At 41.2% G+C, this 12,603-nt stretch overlaps 1 protein-coding gene across 2 annotated transcripts in view; it reads right to left on the bottom strand.

Annotated features, from left to right (window-relative positions):
- LOC108023403 (death-associated protein kinase related) overlaps positions 1–12,448 on the bottom strand; it is a 60,309-nt gene extending 47,861 nt beyond the window's left edge. Inside the window, exons 1-2 of one of the 2 annotated variants that reach the window (XM_017092854.3) lie at positions 12,214–12,448; positions 11,673–11,948 (exon numbers count right to left, since the gene is read on the bottom strand). In XM_017092854.3, the coding sequence (XP_016948343.1) occupies positions 11,673–11,806 (134 nt within the window). In that variant the 5' untranslated portion in view covers positions 11,807–11,948; positions 12,214–12,448. Of the gene's footprint in view, positions 1–11,672 lie in introns of both variants that reach the window. The other variant, XM_017092853.3, reaches the window with a different exon arrangement.
- Positions 12,449–12,603: the final 155 nt, after the last annotated feature.

The following is a 12,603-nucleotide window of genomic DNA, read 5'->3' as shown; positions in this document are numbered from 1 at the left end:
AACTTTTATTTTAAAACAACTAACATTTACTAGGTTTCGACTTATCGCCAAAATCTGAGATCCTCATTTTTCGCCCAAAAAAAATCAGTATTTTGGCCGAAACAAAAAAAGTATTGGTTCAAAAGTAGAATGTCATACCTTGCTGAGCTCGTAACAAAATTTCCAATCAATTGGCATTCACACCTTAAAAAATAAATTTTTGAAAAATTTTCGCAAAAAAAGACGATGCTACACCTTGCAAAAAAATCGACAATTTGGCAAAATTTTTAGTTTTCAGAATCGGCCAGGAAGTGACTGCGCTCGATTACCTAGTTTGTTAGCAGTCCAAAACAGTGCGTCTTTTGGGGCTCATTTTTGACCAAGTTACACCAAAAAAGGTAAAAGGAAAAAATCGGTTTTTCGCCAAAAAATGAGATCCTCATTTTTCGCCAAAAAAAATCAGATTTTTGGCCGAAACAAGAAAAGTATTGGTCCAAGAGCAGATTGTCATACCTTGCCGAATTCGGAACAAAATTTCCAATAACTTGGCATTCACACCTTAAAAATTAATTTTTTGAAAAATTTTCGAAAAAATGACGGTGCTACCCCTTGCAAAAAAATCGAAAATTTGCCAAAATTTTTAGTTTTCATAATCGGCCAGGAAATGACTGCGCTCGATTACCTAGTTTGTTAGCAGTCCAAAACAGTGCGTCTTTTGGGGCTCTGACCATTTTTGACCAAGTTACACCAAAAAAGGTAAAAAGAAAAAATCGGTTTTTCGCCAAAAAATGAGATCCTTATTTTTCGCCCAAAAAAATTTAGTATTTTGGCCGAAACAAAAAAAGTATTGGTTCAAAAGTAGAATGTCATACCTTGCTGAGCTCGTAACAAAATTTCTAATAAATTGGCATTCACACCTTAAAAAATAAATTTTTGAAAAATTTTCGCAAAAAAAAGACGATGCTACCCCTTGCAAAAAAATCGAAAATTTGCCAAAATTTTTCATAATCGGCCAGGAAATGACTGCGCTCGATTACCTAGTTTGTTAGCAGTCCAACACAGTGCGTCTTTTGGGGCTCTGACCATTTTTGACCAAGTTACACCAAAAAAGGTAAAAAGAAAAAATCGGTTTTTCGCCAAAAATGAGATCCTCATTTTTCGCCAAAAAAATCAGATTTTTGGCCGAAACAAAAAAAGTATTGGTCCAAGAGCAGATTGTCATACCTTGCCGAATTCGGAACAAAATTTCCAATAACTTGGCATTCACACCTTAAAAATTAATTTTTTGAAAAATTTTCGAAAAAATGACGGTGCTACCCCTTGCAAAAAAATCGAAAATTTGCCAAAATTTTTAGTTTTCATAATCGGCTAGGAAATTATTGCGATCGATTATCTAGCTTGTTAGCTGTCCAAAACAGTGTGACTTTTGGGGCTCTGACCATTTTTGACCAAGTTACAATGAAAAGGTAAAAGGAAAAAATCGGTTTTCATAAATTTTTTAAAATTTCCAAATTCGAATACTATGTATCCTCTCTTATATTATTTTTTATATCCTTATCTCTTCAGGTACTATATCTTCTGGAATTCCCAGCTCCCTGGTTGATCTCTTATCGTCTAGCCCTTACATTTCAATCCGACCTTATCGCCCTTAAAGAATACAAGAGAATCAAGAGCAGAGTAAACTGCAGAAATGTGTTGTATACCCTTTTGGAGTGCTCTTTTTCGTAATATTATTATCGCCCCGACTTTTTATCGCCCCCTGCGATAAGAGGGCTAATTGCCCTGACCATCGATTAGATATCGGACGGGTACAGTTTTCCCTGCGCTTGGGAATGGAAATCGAAATAAAAAGGCAGAAAAATCGAATCCGAATGAATGCCAAATGTAAGGTTGCAACTTGACCATAAACTTGGCTTTTTGCTGGCTTCCAATTGCATTTCAGATTTCTTTTTCTGCTGGGGCCTCGGCTTCTATTTCTATGTCTCTTGATTTATATTTATTTTCCTCTTTTTTTGCCACGGCTTGGCCCAATGCCATGTTGGCTTGCACTTGGGCCGGGACTTTTGCTTTTTTCGGTTACTCACTCGAATGCATTTTCTCAGTCAGCTTCCCATTATTTTTTCCAGTTATAATTAATTCAGCGGAAACGCTGGTGTCTCGTCGGTGCGTCATCGTAGCATTTCGTTTGAGTTAAATTAAAAGCCCGCCTCATTGTCACCTTTGTGCCTGGCCAATTTTGGAATTGAACTCTATGGAGTGGAATATGTGGGGGTCTTTCTTTTTATTCCATTTCCATTCCCCTGCGAGTGTGTGTGCGAGTGTGTGTGCGGCTCATTAGTTTCAGTGTCAGTTGATTGATCGATTAATCGCTTGATTAGTTTCGTAGTTTTTCCTCGATCGAGCCAATGTCAAATGGGAAATTTCATTATCACCATCGCAGCGCCCATCGTCGCCTGTTATCAGCTGTTATGCCTGCGGCCTGGATGCAAACAGCCAGATAATACTAATCGCACTGTAGAGCCGTAGAGCCCTTAAGTCCCAGCCCGTCCCGGCCAAAGTCCCGCCGCGTCGTCATATGGAAATGTGTTTTCTCATGCGCAACACAACTTTGTTGTCGGCGATTGAATAACACCACACGAAACAACTTGCATCATCTGCTGGCTGCCCAGTCGACAAACTGAACTAGTTCTCCAAAAGTGCTTCGAAAGCGGAAAAATGTACGAGTATTGCAATTTTTATAGGTATAGCTTGAAATCCCAGCAAATCAACACAATATCATATCATATTAGTTAGGAAATGGTCTAAAATAATGAGAGTTTTAAGTATTTACTACAATATAATATATATCATATCATAGTATTATAGGTATTTACTTTATTATCATATCATATCTGTAATATAATATACTACAGTGTATCATATCATATCATTTTAGAAATGCTCTAAAATAAGTATTTACTACATTATATCATATCTGTAATATAATATATATCATATCATATCACTTTAAGAAATGTTCTAAAATAATGAGAGAGTTTTAAGTATTTACTACATTATCATACCATATCTGTATTAAAAGTATTTCCTACATTATCATATCGTATCTGCAATATAATACATATCATATCATTTTAAGAAATAGTCTAAAAAATTAACAGAGTTTAAAGCATTTACTACATTATCATATCATATCTATATATTTATATATAGTAGTAGTAAGTAGTATCTAAAGTTCCATTTTAATCAAGTAAATAAACAGAATCCAAAGTATTTGCTTTAATACTTAAAAGGCTAGTAACATTAATTCTATAAAAATGCTCCAAAGTTCCACTTTAACCAACTAAAAATCAAAATGCCAAATCTTCTTTATAACACCCCAATTTATCGACTTTACGATCTATTTATTTTTATTTTCCCCCGCTTCTAAGTACCCATGTGAGTCAGTTCCATTTGACGGATAAAAGAATGAATACGTCCAAAGACTCCCTTCACTTTTGAACTTCTCAAACGAATCCACTGACAACTTTTGTTCCTGGCTCGACATCCCCCGCAGAAAAGCGAAATACCATAGCCCAAAAATGACTCCTTTTGTTGCCCATGGCCATGTCAATGTCAACAGGCCATGGCTTTTTCGGCTTTTTGTATGTGGCCTGACACAAAATGGAAAGCAAAAATAAAGCAGACAAGAACGAAATTGTTTTCCACCCAATGAAATGCGTCATTGAGCCAAAGAATTAGGAACTGTGAGCCGTGGAAATGCGAGAAGGCGGGGGCAAAGGTTGCGAGGCGGGAAAGTGGGAGGGCACGGGCTCTGAACGTGAAAATGCGACTCAAGTGCAGGGGAACATGGCAATGTAGAGCAGAAATATAAACAAGAATATTTGTAGTGCAGAGAAAAGTGTATTTAAATTTAAAGGAGAGCTTTATAAATTATTAATAATATTAATATTATTTATTTTTAGTAGATATATGATTAAAAAAATCTAAAATATAAACAAAAGCAATTTATTATAGATGAAATTTAGTTTAACAAAAATTGTGATTTTTATCATTTTTCTAACAGATTTTTTCTCTCTCTGCACACACTAATGGGCGAAAAAAATGTTTCAAAAAATGTCTCGCGTTGCCGAGTCGCATTTTATTATCTTATCTTTTTGGAGAAGACAGTGGCGAAGGCAGGCGGCTGAAAGGGGGTTTTCCACCAGCCACCCACTCACCACCCAAAAGCCACCCAGTCAAGGTATGCTGTCTGTGTGCCAAGATAAAATTCCACTGGCCCGTATAAGCATTACGAAAAGAAAATGCTGCAATCGCCAACTATTTTGCAATTTGAGCTTGATTTTTAAATAATACACATCCAAAATTTGCAAGAACTTCCGCTCCCTGGGGGCAAGGAAGGGGGGCACCCCTGTCAAGGTCACTGCACATTGATTTCGAACTCGTTCGCTTAGCTCGGCCTTGGCTGGAGTCAACTAACCACAAAAAGGCAGTTAAAACATACGCAAAAAAGCGTTAAAAAACAGAGTGCTTAAAAAGAATTCATAACCAAAAGGTTAAAGGCCATCTAGCAGCGCGTCAAGCGGAAATGGAAATCGAAAAATTGCCTAAAAATTGCTCAATAACAAAGCAACTGAAGCCGAAAGGCAGCTAAAAAATAAAAAACCATAACAAAAGATAATAATAAGTCGGTTCACCATAGTAAAAACGAAGTCATTAGACAAAAAGTTTGGTTTTGAAAAATAGGTTTTCAAAGAATCCTTGACATTTGGAAAAGTTGGGGGTGCTTTTATAAATTCAAAGGAAATTTGAGTAATTTTTTGACAATTTTTGGCACATTTTCATTTTTATAATTTAACCAAATATGAGAAAATAGTTGTTATATACTTTTTATTCATTTAATCCATAAAAAGATTGTAATATTTTGAAGATATTTATTTTTTTTTTTAATATTCCCTGAACCCATTAAAACGTTAGATCTGTGCTTTAATTCAATTGATTAATTTTATGGGCTTTGTGGCTTGCCATTAGGGTCGATATTTGCACCCCTCTTGCACTGATCACCCTTCTGTTTACCTTTGGGCAAATTGTCGTGACATTTGGCCATAGTTCACATTAGGCTGTCGGCATGACTTAGTCACCCTGTCAATGACCCGGCCCTCCCCACGATCCTCCCCCCGGCAACCATCCCCCCGGGCCATCCCCTCGAAATGACAGCCAAAAACCTCATTAAATGCAGCTGCAGCTTTATCAACAAAAGGGCAGAACAACCAGGGGCGGTGGGTGGCAGGGGGTTTTATGAGAGCAATTAAATGTTCAATGCAGCAGGCGAGTGGAAGAGGAAGACAAACACATGTCACAGTGAGAGAAAAATGTATCACGTACCAGAATTAGAAGATACCAAAAAATCGTATCTTCTATTGGGACAATCCCCATACTTTGATAGAAACTAGGATTAAATTACTGTGTAATTGCTTTTGTTTCTTAGTAATATTGACTCATAAAGAGTACTCATATTCAGAATAAGTTTTTGTTATTCATTACCCATTTTTTTCAGTGCATCATAGTAGTCAGAAAGATCCGAAAAACAAATATTGAAGGGGCGGAGTGGGGTGAAGCGTGTAGGTGGTTTTCCATTTCCACATCCCAAGGGTTGCAATCTATTCCCATTTATTTAATGTCAATGTCCAGGGTTGTCGACACCACGATTTATTTTTTGGGGGAGATGGAGTTGCTAATATTTCACTTTGGGCAAGACATTTCTTCTAATTGTATGTTCTGTCATCAACATTTATTTACTTTTCCGTTTTAGTTTTTCGTTTTTCGTTTTTGGAGTCGGAGCTGGCATCCCCCTCCTGATTTTCCCAGCCAGGGAAATTACCGCTGACAACAAGGAAATGTTTACGAAGTGTATACTTTCTTGCATTTCTTTTGATAAGCAGCTTTTGTGTCTCTGATATCGCTCCCTCACACGTTTTCACTGTCGCATTTTAGCCCCCTTTTCCCAGCAGTACAGTAGCCCCTCCAAAAAAAAAAAAAAAGCACTCTCCTATTTAAGAAAATCTATATGTACAAAAAGCTCGTTACAATTTAAAGAGTCTCTGCAGATTTCAAGATGGTAAAGTTACTGCTGACACCTTTTCACCCAATCTTCCCTTTTATGTGTTGGTAAGTGCTAAGAAAGGACTTTGGCTTCAGTGTTCATTAACAGCTCGAATAAAATCAAATCTGCCTAGTGTTGTATAAGGCCATAAAAACTCCCTTAGTATTCAGCTGTCCGCTCTATCGAACACGCCCCGTACGGACAGAAAATATGTTGATGGCACTTTCTTCAAGCTTGGCTGCCGATTATTTTGCCTCTTTCTACATATCTACTATGTAGCTCCGGCTCGGCGCCGTCTTCTTCCCGGGCTTTCTTGTCCTCTCACTTGGCTCTTATTATCTCCAGCTCCAGTCTTCAATTGTTTTTCTTGGTGTTGTCAACGCGTTAATTATCTGAGGAAAACATTTTTTCTCGTGTTTGAAGGCAAAAGTGTTGATGTTATTTTTCTTGTGTTTCTGCTTCCTGAAGCGGGCGTATTTTTGTTATTGTTTGATATCAGAAAGAAAGATTCAAGAAGAAGCTTCGCTTATGCTGAGCAACTTTTTGTTTAATTTGAATTGTTGATTATTATAATAACCGAGTTCAAAAACTTCTTAATATTAAGATTAAAATAATTTTAGAAAACCAGAGTAAATTTCCGTTTATTTGCCTTCGTAACCAAATGGAAATGCGCCTTGTCCCGATAAAAGCCTGGTTTCCCTCCAAATTATGCGATGCCATGTCCCGCTGACATTTTCCGGCGCAGGAATTTCCATCACTCCTAAATATAGACCCCGTCCAAGGTCGCATTCCCAGTAAACTACTCGGCGGATTCGCCACCCCAAGATGGCCGGTTCGAGCGCCGACTTCTGACTGACACTCCCCCCGGGAACCTAGCGTAAGGCACTCAGCGGCATATTGAAAAACTCAATTAAAATGAACTCATCATCGACAGTTCGGGGCGATCTCCCTCGCTTCGCTGCCCATAAAAGAGATAATCAAAACTGTATCAATGCGGGGCAATAAATTATTGGCGGCGTGGGCGTCTCGGCTGGCTTTCGGTTAATTAGCCAAAATGGCAATTTGAAAAATTAATTTGCAAACAAACAAAGCTAAACGGCAGCAGAAAGGGGAGCAACGGCCCCAGTTAAAGTTGAATTTGAAATAAACAAATGCATTAACACAGGCCACAAACGCCCAGAATGCAGATAAACAAATGAGAAAGCGCCATTTAAATGCGTCTTTTTCAATTTCAAAAGCAAGATCTATGTATCCATAAGTTTGTTTGGGAGTCTAGCACGGGGTTAAAGTGAAACTTAAAATGTAACCAGGCCCTTCCACCACTTTGGAGACCCTTCATGCCAACTACCCCCATATCGTTTAAACCACATGGTGGCAAAATCGATTTCGGCTGTAAAAACAAAGGGAAATCTCGCCTCCTGTTGACGTTGTCAATGGGTCCTCCGAGCATTAGGGGAGCCGAAGATGGGCGATAGGCAAATCCCGGGCCCGCGCCCCACGCTCTGCCACATCCTAGCAAGAACCCAAGAGCCTACTGTGATCGATATTCCCCTCGAGCGGCGTCTAAGATTACCAGAAAACTTTGACTCTGTCAGTGGGCCCGGGGAGTAATGATGTTCGTGCCGCAGGAGGGCTGCTTATAATGGGCTGTCGGGTTCCTTCCTGGGACTGAACCTCGCCCACGCACAAATTTGTTTAAGTCCAGCAAAAACAGGGGCAGCAACGAGCCCAAAGTCATCTATCAGCTGTTCGGGTGTGTATTTGCCTGCGAGTGGGCGACCTTCTCCACCCAACTCCCCGCTTTATCCCTGTTTTTCCTGCTGGGATGGAAACTGGGGGTTGATTTTCCCGTGACGTCAGCCACTCTCACTGAGGTTACGTTAGGTCCCAGGAAAAGGCGGAAAACCATTGGGGGAAAATGCGTTTTTCAGTGGGAAAGTCTGCGCAACTCTGCCTTTGCAAGAGATTCAAATAAAAAATGCAGAATTAAATATCCTAAAAACATACCTGGAGAAAGGGAATTTGCTCAAGAAAAACACTATTAATATTCGTCGAGCGAGGCAAACAGCCAAATTTTCAGACATGTGAATAATAAATATACTCCTAACTTAATACCACAAAAAGGTGTGACTTTCCTCGGGTGCGAGCTCGAATTGATTAGTAAAGATTGTTACTTATTGTTGATTCGCACTCGCTGCCAAATGCCCAAATGCGCGTACGAAACGAATTATATTTTTTGCACACAGAGTGGAATAAAATTTCCATTATGCAAGCGTTCGGCTGCCCACAAAATGCGTCCTAATTTCCAATCGAAAGGCCAACTCCGGGGTCCAAAAAAACTGGACAATGTGCCAATGCTGAAGTCAAGTGGGCTTTGTGAAGTCTCCGTGGCAGCCACGGAGAAAAACCCAAACATGGCCAAAGACAACTGAGAAACCAGCAAGCAAATCCCAAACTCCGGTGTCCACAACTTCATTTGTCTCGCTGTCAAATCGTATTTTTATTTTGTTTTTTCTTCGATTTTTACTTCGATTTTTTCTTCGATTTTTTCCTCTTTTTTCCATATAAATTGGGCCACAGCCGAGCGGGCAGCAGCAACACCAACAGCGCATGGAGTTTGTGTTTTACCATACATCATCCCATCCATCCAAGTCCAATTATGCACAGCTCGAGAGTTGTAGGAAATACTGTGTATGTGCGTCGCCCAATTGGCCAACTTTTCGGCATTCCGGCCTGCAGAAAACCAACAGCCGAAATCGCAAGCCCCTCTAGCCCCTCGGCTGATTGACGGCTTGCAATTGTCAAATGCTTCCAATTTGGCAGGTTTTTATATTTCTCCGCCGGTCATTAGGGTTCAACTTTTTTGGGGCGAAATCTATTGTGACATGGTGCTATGCGATTTGAGGCTTAACCACTGAAAATAGTTGGGAAGTCGGAAAAATATGTCTCATAAGGCCAGGCTAGTAGTTCGGGTGAATCGAACGCTAGGTTTAGTAAGTATTTGTTTTCTATTGCAGTGGAACTGTGGAGGCAATTCTGCGGAGGCTTTTCTCTGCACAAAAAAATATTACTTATCGCAGTGCAAAATAAAGAACTCCCCCCTATAAACCCACTTCCCTCACCTGCTTTTCCTTATCTACCCGCAACTGATAACAACCAAAATAAGCTCTCGGACGCATTTCTTGCGGGTGAAGCGTTCCAAACATATGCGTTGATATAGCAAACGGCCCGAAACACAAAAAAATGTGTAAAAAATTAAACAAAGTCAAGAAAAAAGGTGAGACGAAAGCAAACGCAGCAACAAGTTGGTATCCAGCGAATGCGGAACCAGAGAAGCATGAGAAACCGAGGCGAAACGGCCGACAAAAATGGCTATTACCGGGGAAAATAACCCGTCTGAGGCAGAACCCTAAACTGCGAAATAAGGCGCTTTTGGGATCGGAATGCCAGGGGAGCAACATTATAATATATGAACAAATAATAGCCGGCGAGGGAGCTGAAAACCTTAGGGGTTGTGCTCAAGTTCGAAGAGAAAGGCTAGCAAAAGCAAATAAATTATAGGGAACACTTGTTTCTAACCCATTACAACAAAATATATATATTTAATATTAATATATATATATAATAACAAAAATACAAAGTAAATATTTTATAAAACAGAGAAATTGGAAGACTTCAAAGTGATCAACAACAAATAACATAGCTTTATGAGAAAGTTGAATGTATTATAAATTTGAATCCATTAAATTTTGGCAAGCAACTTAGATACATTTCACCGTCAACGTTAATGCTTTATACGATGCATTAAAGACTCCCTTAAAGGCCTATTAAAGGTATACCTGTATTACCAGAACATTCGGTATGACAATATAGTTAGGGCCCATGTGCCATATTTTCCAGATACCACCTAACGCCCTCCTAAACTACTTCTGTCAAGTGTTTCCCAACTTAATATATAATTTCCATGGGGCTTTTACGGCCGACACTTCGGGAACAGGGCTCCCGATAAGAACTACGTTCTCCCACCGCAATCGGTGGCTGAAAAATTGAATTTCAGCCGGCTGGCTGCTTACGAAACTCAAAAACGTCGATTGGGATTTAGGTTTTATTATTAATTTTCGTTTTCGTCGTTTTTCTCCGCTGATAACACGGGGCTTATCAGGGGGGAATGGGGAGTACGATGATAGATCGGGTCCCCGGAGGCAAACGACCTTCGTGGGGTGCGGGGAAAGGGGCCTTGTGGGTGGCGCGGCCTGCAGAAGTTCGGGGAAACGACGGAGTGCAAAACTAATGAGGCAGGGGCAAAGCGCAATGCGAACAAATTATAATGAAAAAGGGTAGAAATGCAAATCCAGCGGAAAATAAAGGTAGTCGAAGGGCATTTGAGAGGGCGCGAAAGAGACGGGGCTAGTGCCGACCACATGGAGCGAGCGAGAGGGCCAGCGGGGCCTGGAAAGAGACGGAGCACGAGGGTCAGTTCGCCAGCAAACGGTAACAGCTGCTCTGCGGCGGAGCGAGAGAGGGGAGCGGACGCCGAGGAGAGGCGGAAGAGGGAAGCAGGCAAGAAGCGCAGGAGGATGAGGAAGAACGAGATGCACAGTGGTTGCACAAGCCCGAATTCCGCAAAATAAGCGCAGGACCCAGAACCCAGAACCCTTGAACCAAGGCCAGGTATGTTAATAAACTAAAATCCCCTGGTACATACACAGTCCCTACTCAGGATCGTTTCGGATGGATATTAAGTACTGGCTGCGGGTATCAATCTTCAGATACTTGCAGAACAGATTCCTAAATCTAACAAGCTGACATTTTTATTTTTTAATTTTTCTTTTTTCGGTATTTTAATATTTTGTGAAAACCCCGCGATCGTTTTCATAACAAAACCACTGTGCCGTTATCCACACAAAACTCTCTTTTTGCCTCCCGACCACATGTCACTGTGTGCGTGTTGAGCAGAAGCTCACACACACAGGCGGCCGTCGCAAAGAAGAAAAAAGTAAATAAAACAAGTTTTGGGACGCAGAAGTTTTTCAGAAAAATAAAACAGACTCGCGACTGACTTTCTTTAACATTTTTAGCTTTGTTTCGGTGTTTTTGGGATTTCGCTTTTATTTTTTCGGCAGCTGCTTTTGCACAGAAAGAAAAATCAGCGCGACAATATGATCAATTTGTTGGATTCGAGTGAGATTTTAGAACAGGTAGCTCCACAGGCACTTGTACAGCAAGTATAAAGCCAAGTACACAGTATTCCTAGCTCGTTTTAGTACTGAGTTGATATTTTCTTGAGTTTTGATAATATCGTATAATACATGGTTCCAGAGAACTCCAATATCATAGTGTTTTCTACCTCGAATGGTGTCCTATACCAAGGGACAGGGTTTATAGTACCTTTTCCCACTTGACAGTTGTAGGACTGGGGACTGCATCTAAGGTTCCACCCAGAACCCATCCTGGTCGAGAAATCCGAACAGATCCCAGGCTTATGGCTATGATTTTCTCCGAGTGGAGATGCGAGAAACTTGTTTCGCTGTTTTTCCCCATTTTTCGGCTTTTGGCAAGGGAAGAGTGCCGCCGAGCCCCGGACCCAACTCACCTGGCAAACGGCGTCTGCTCCACCTCGTAGATCTCGTTGATGTCGTGACACAGCACGAGGAGTTCCTTCAGCCGATCGGCGTCCACGTCCAGGAGTCCGTCGCCAATGGGAAAGATTCCCTTTTCGGTGAACATGGTGTGTGTGTGTGTAAGCTGGGGTGTGTGAGTGTGCGAAGATCGAGTCTTCTTTCGATTTTTGGCTTTGATTAATCCCCCTCGTTTGATTGCTTTGAAACCTCCGATTCTTTGGGTTGGCGGGGACAAATTCAAATCTCAACTGCACAGAACCAAAAAAAATTGTAGTTTAGTGATAAAACACACACGCTCTGAGACAATTCTGCGGAAAACGTTGCGCGCGAGGGAGAGGGAGACAAAATTCCAGTGGAAAACAAAAAACTATGCAACTGCAACACACACACACACGCGCGCAAAGAGAGGCCCGAAAAAATTCCCGCGTGTGTATGTATGTGTGATGCTGTTGCTGCTGCTGCCGAGCTGCTGTTGTTGCTGCTGTTTCTGTTATTTTCGGCGCCTGCAAGTACCGTTCTCTGCGAAGAACTCCGCTCCAGCTTCCTCTTCCCGGTCGCAATTCAAGGGTTCGGTGCGAAAGGCCCGCAGATTTTGGCCAGGTCTGTTTTGTTGTTGCGGAGGTACGATGCACGGGCACAAGAAACTCGCACGGACAGCGCGCACGAACCGTTCGTTGGCGGATTGAAATTTCAATTGCCCGAAGCCCGATGTACCGATGGGAGTTTCAGTGCCGATTGCTGCCAGTGCCGAGTGCCCGTGGAACATTCGGCTTGGCATCGCTCGGTTTTTCGGTATTTTTGAGTCGTGCGAGATTTCTGTGTTCCGAAGCGTCGGTCACATCGATTTCCATCCGTCCCCGCTCGCCCTTTCTCCACGCTCTCGGCTGCATCCAGCGCTGCTTT

The sequence above is a fragment of the Drosophila biarmipes genome, chromosome X, assembly GCF_025231255.1.
Source record: "Drosophila biarmipes strain raj3 chromosome X, RU_DBia_V1.1, whole genome shotgun sequence".
In the NCBI taxonomy this organism is placed as follows: Eukaryota; Metazoa; Arthropoda; class Insecta; order Diptera; family Drosophilidae; genus Drosophila; species Drosophila biarmipes.
The sequence above is the reverse complement of the archived record's forward strand: the minus strand, read 5'-3'. Positions and strand labels throughout refer to the sequence as shown.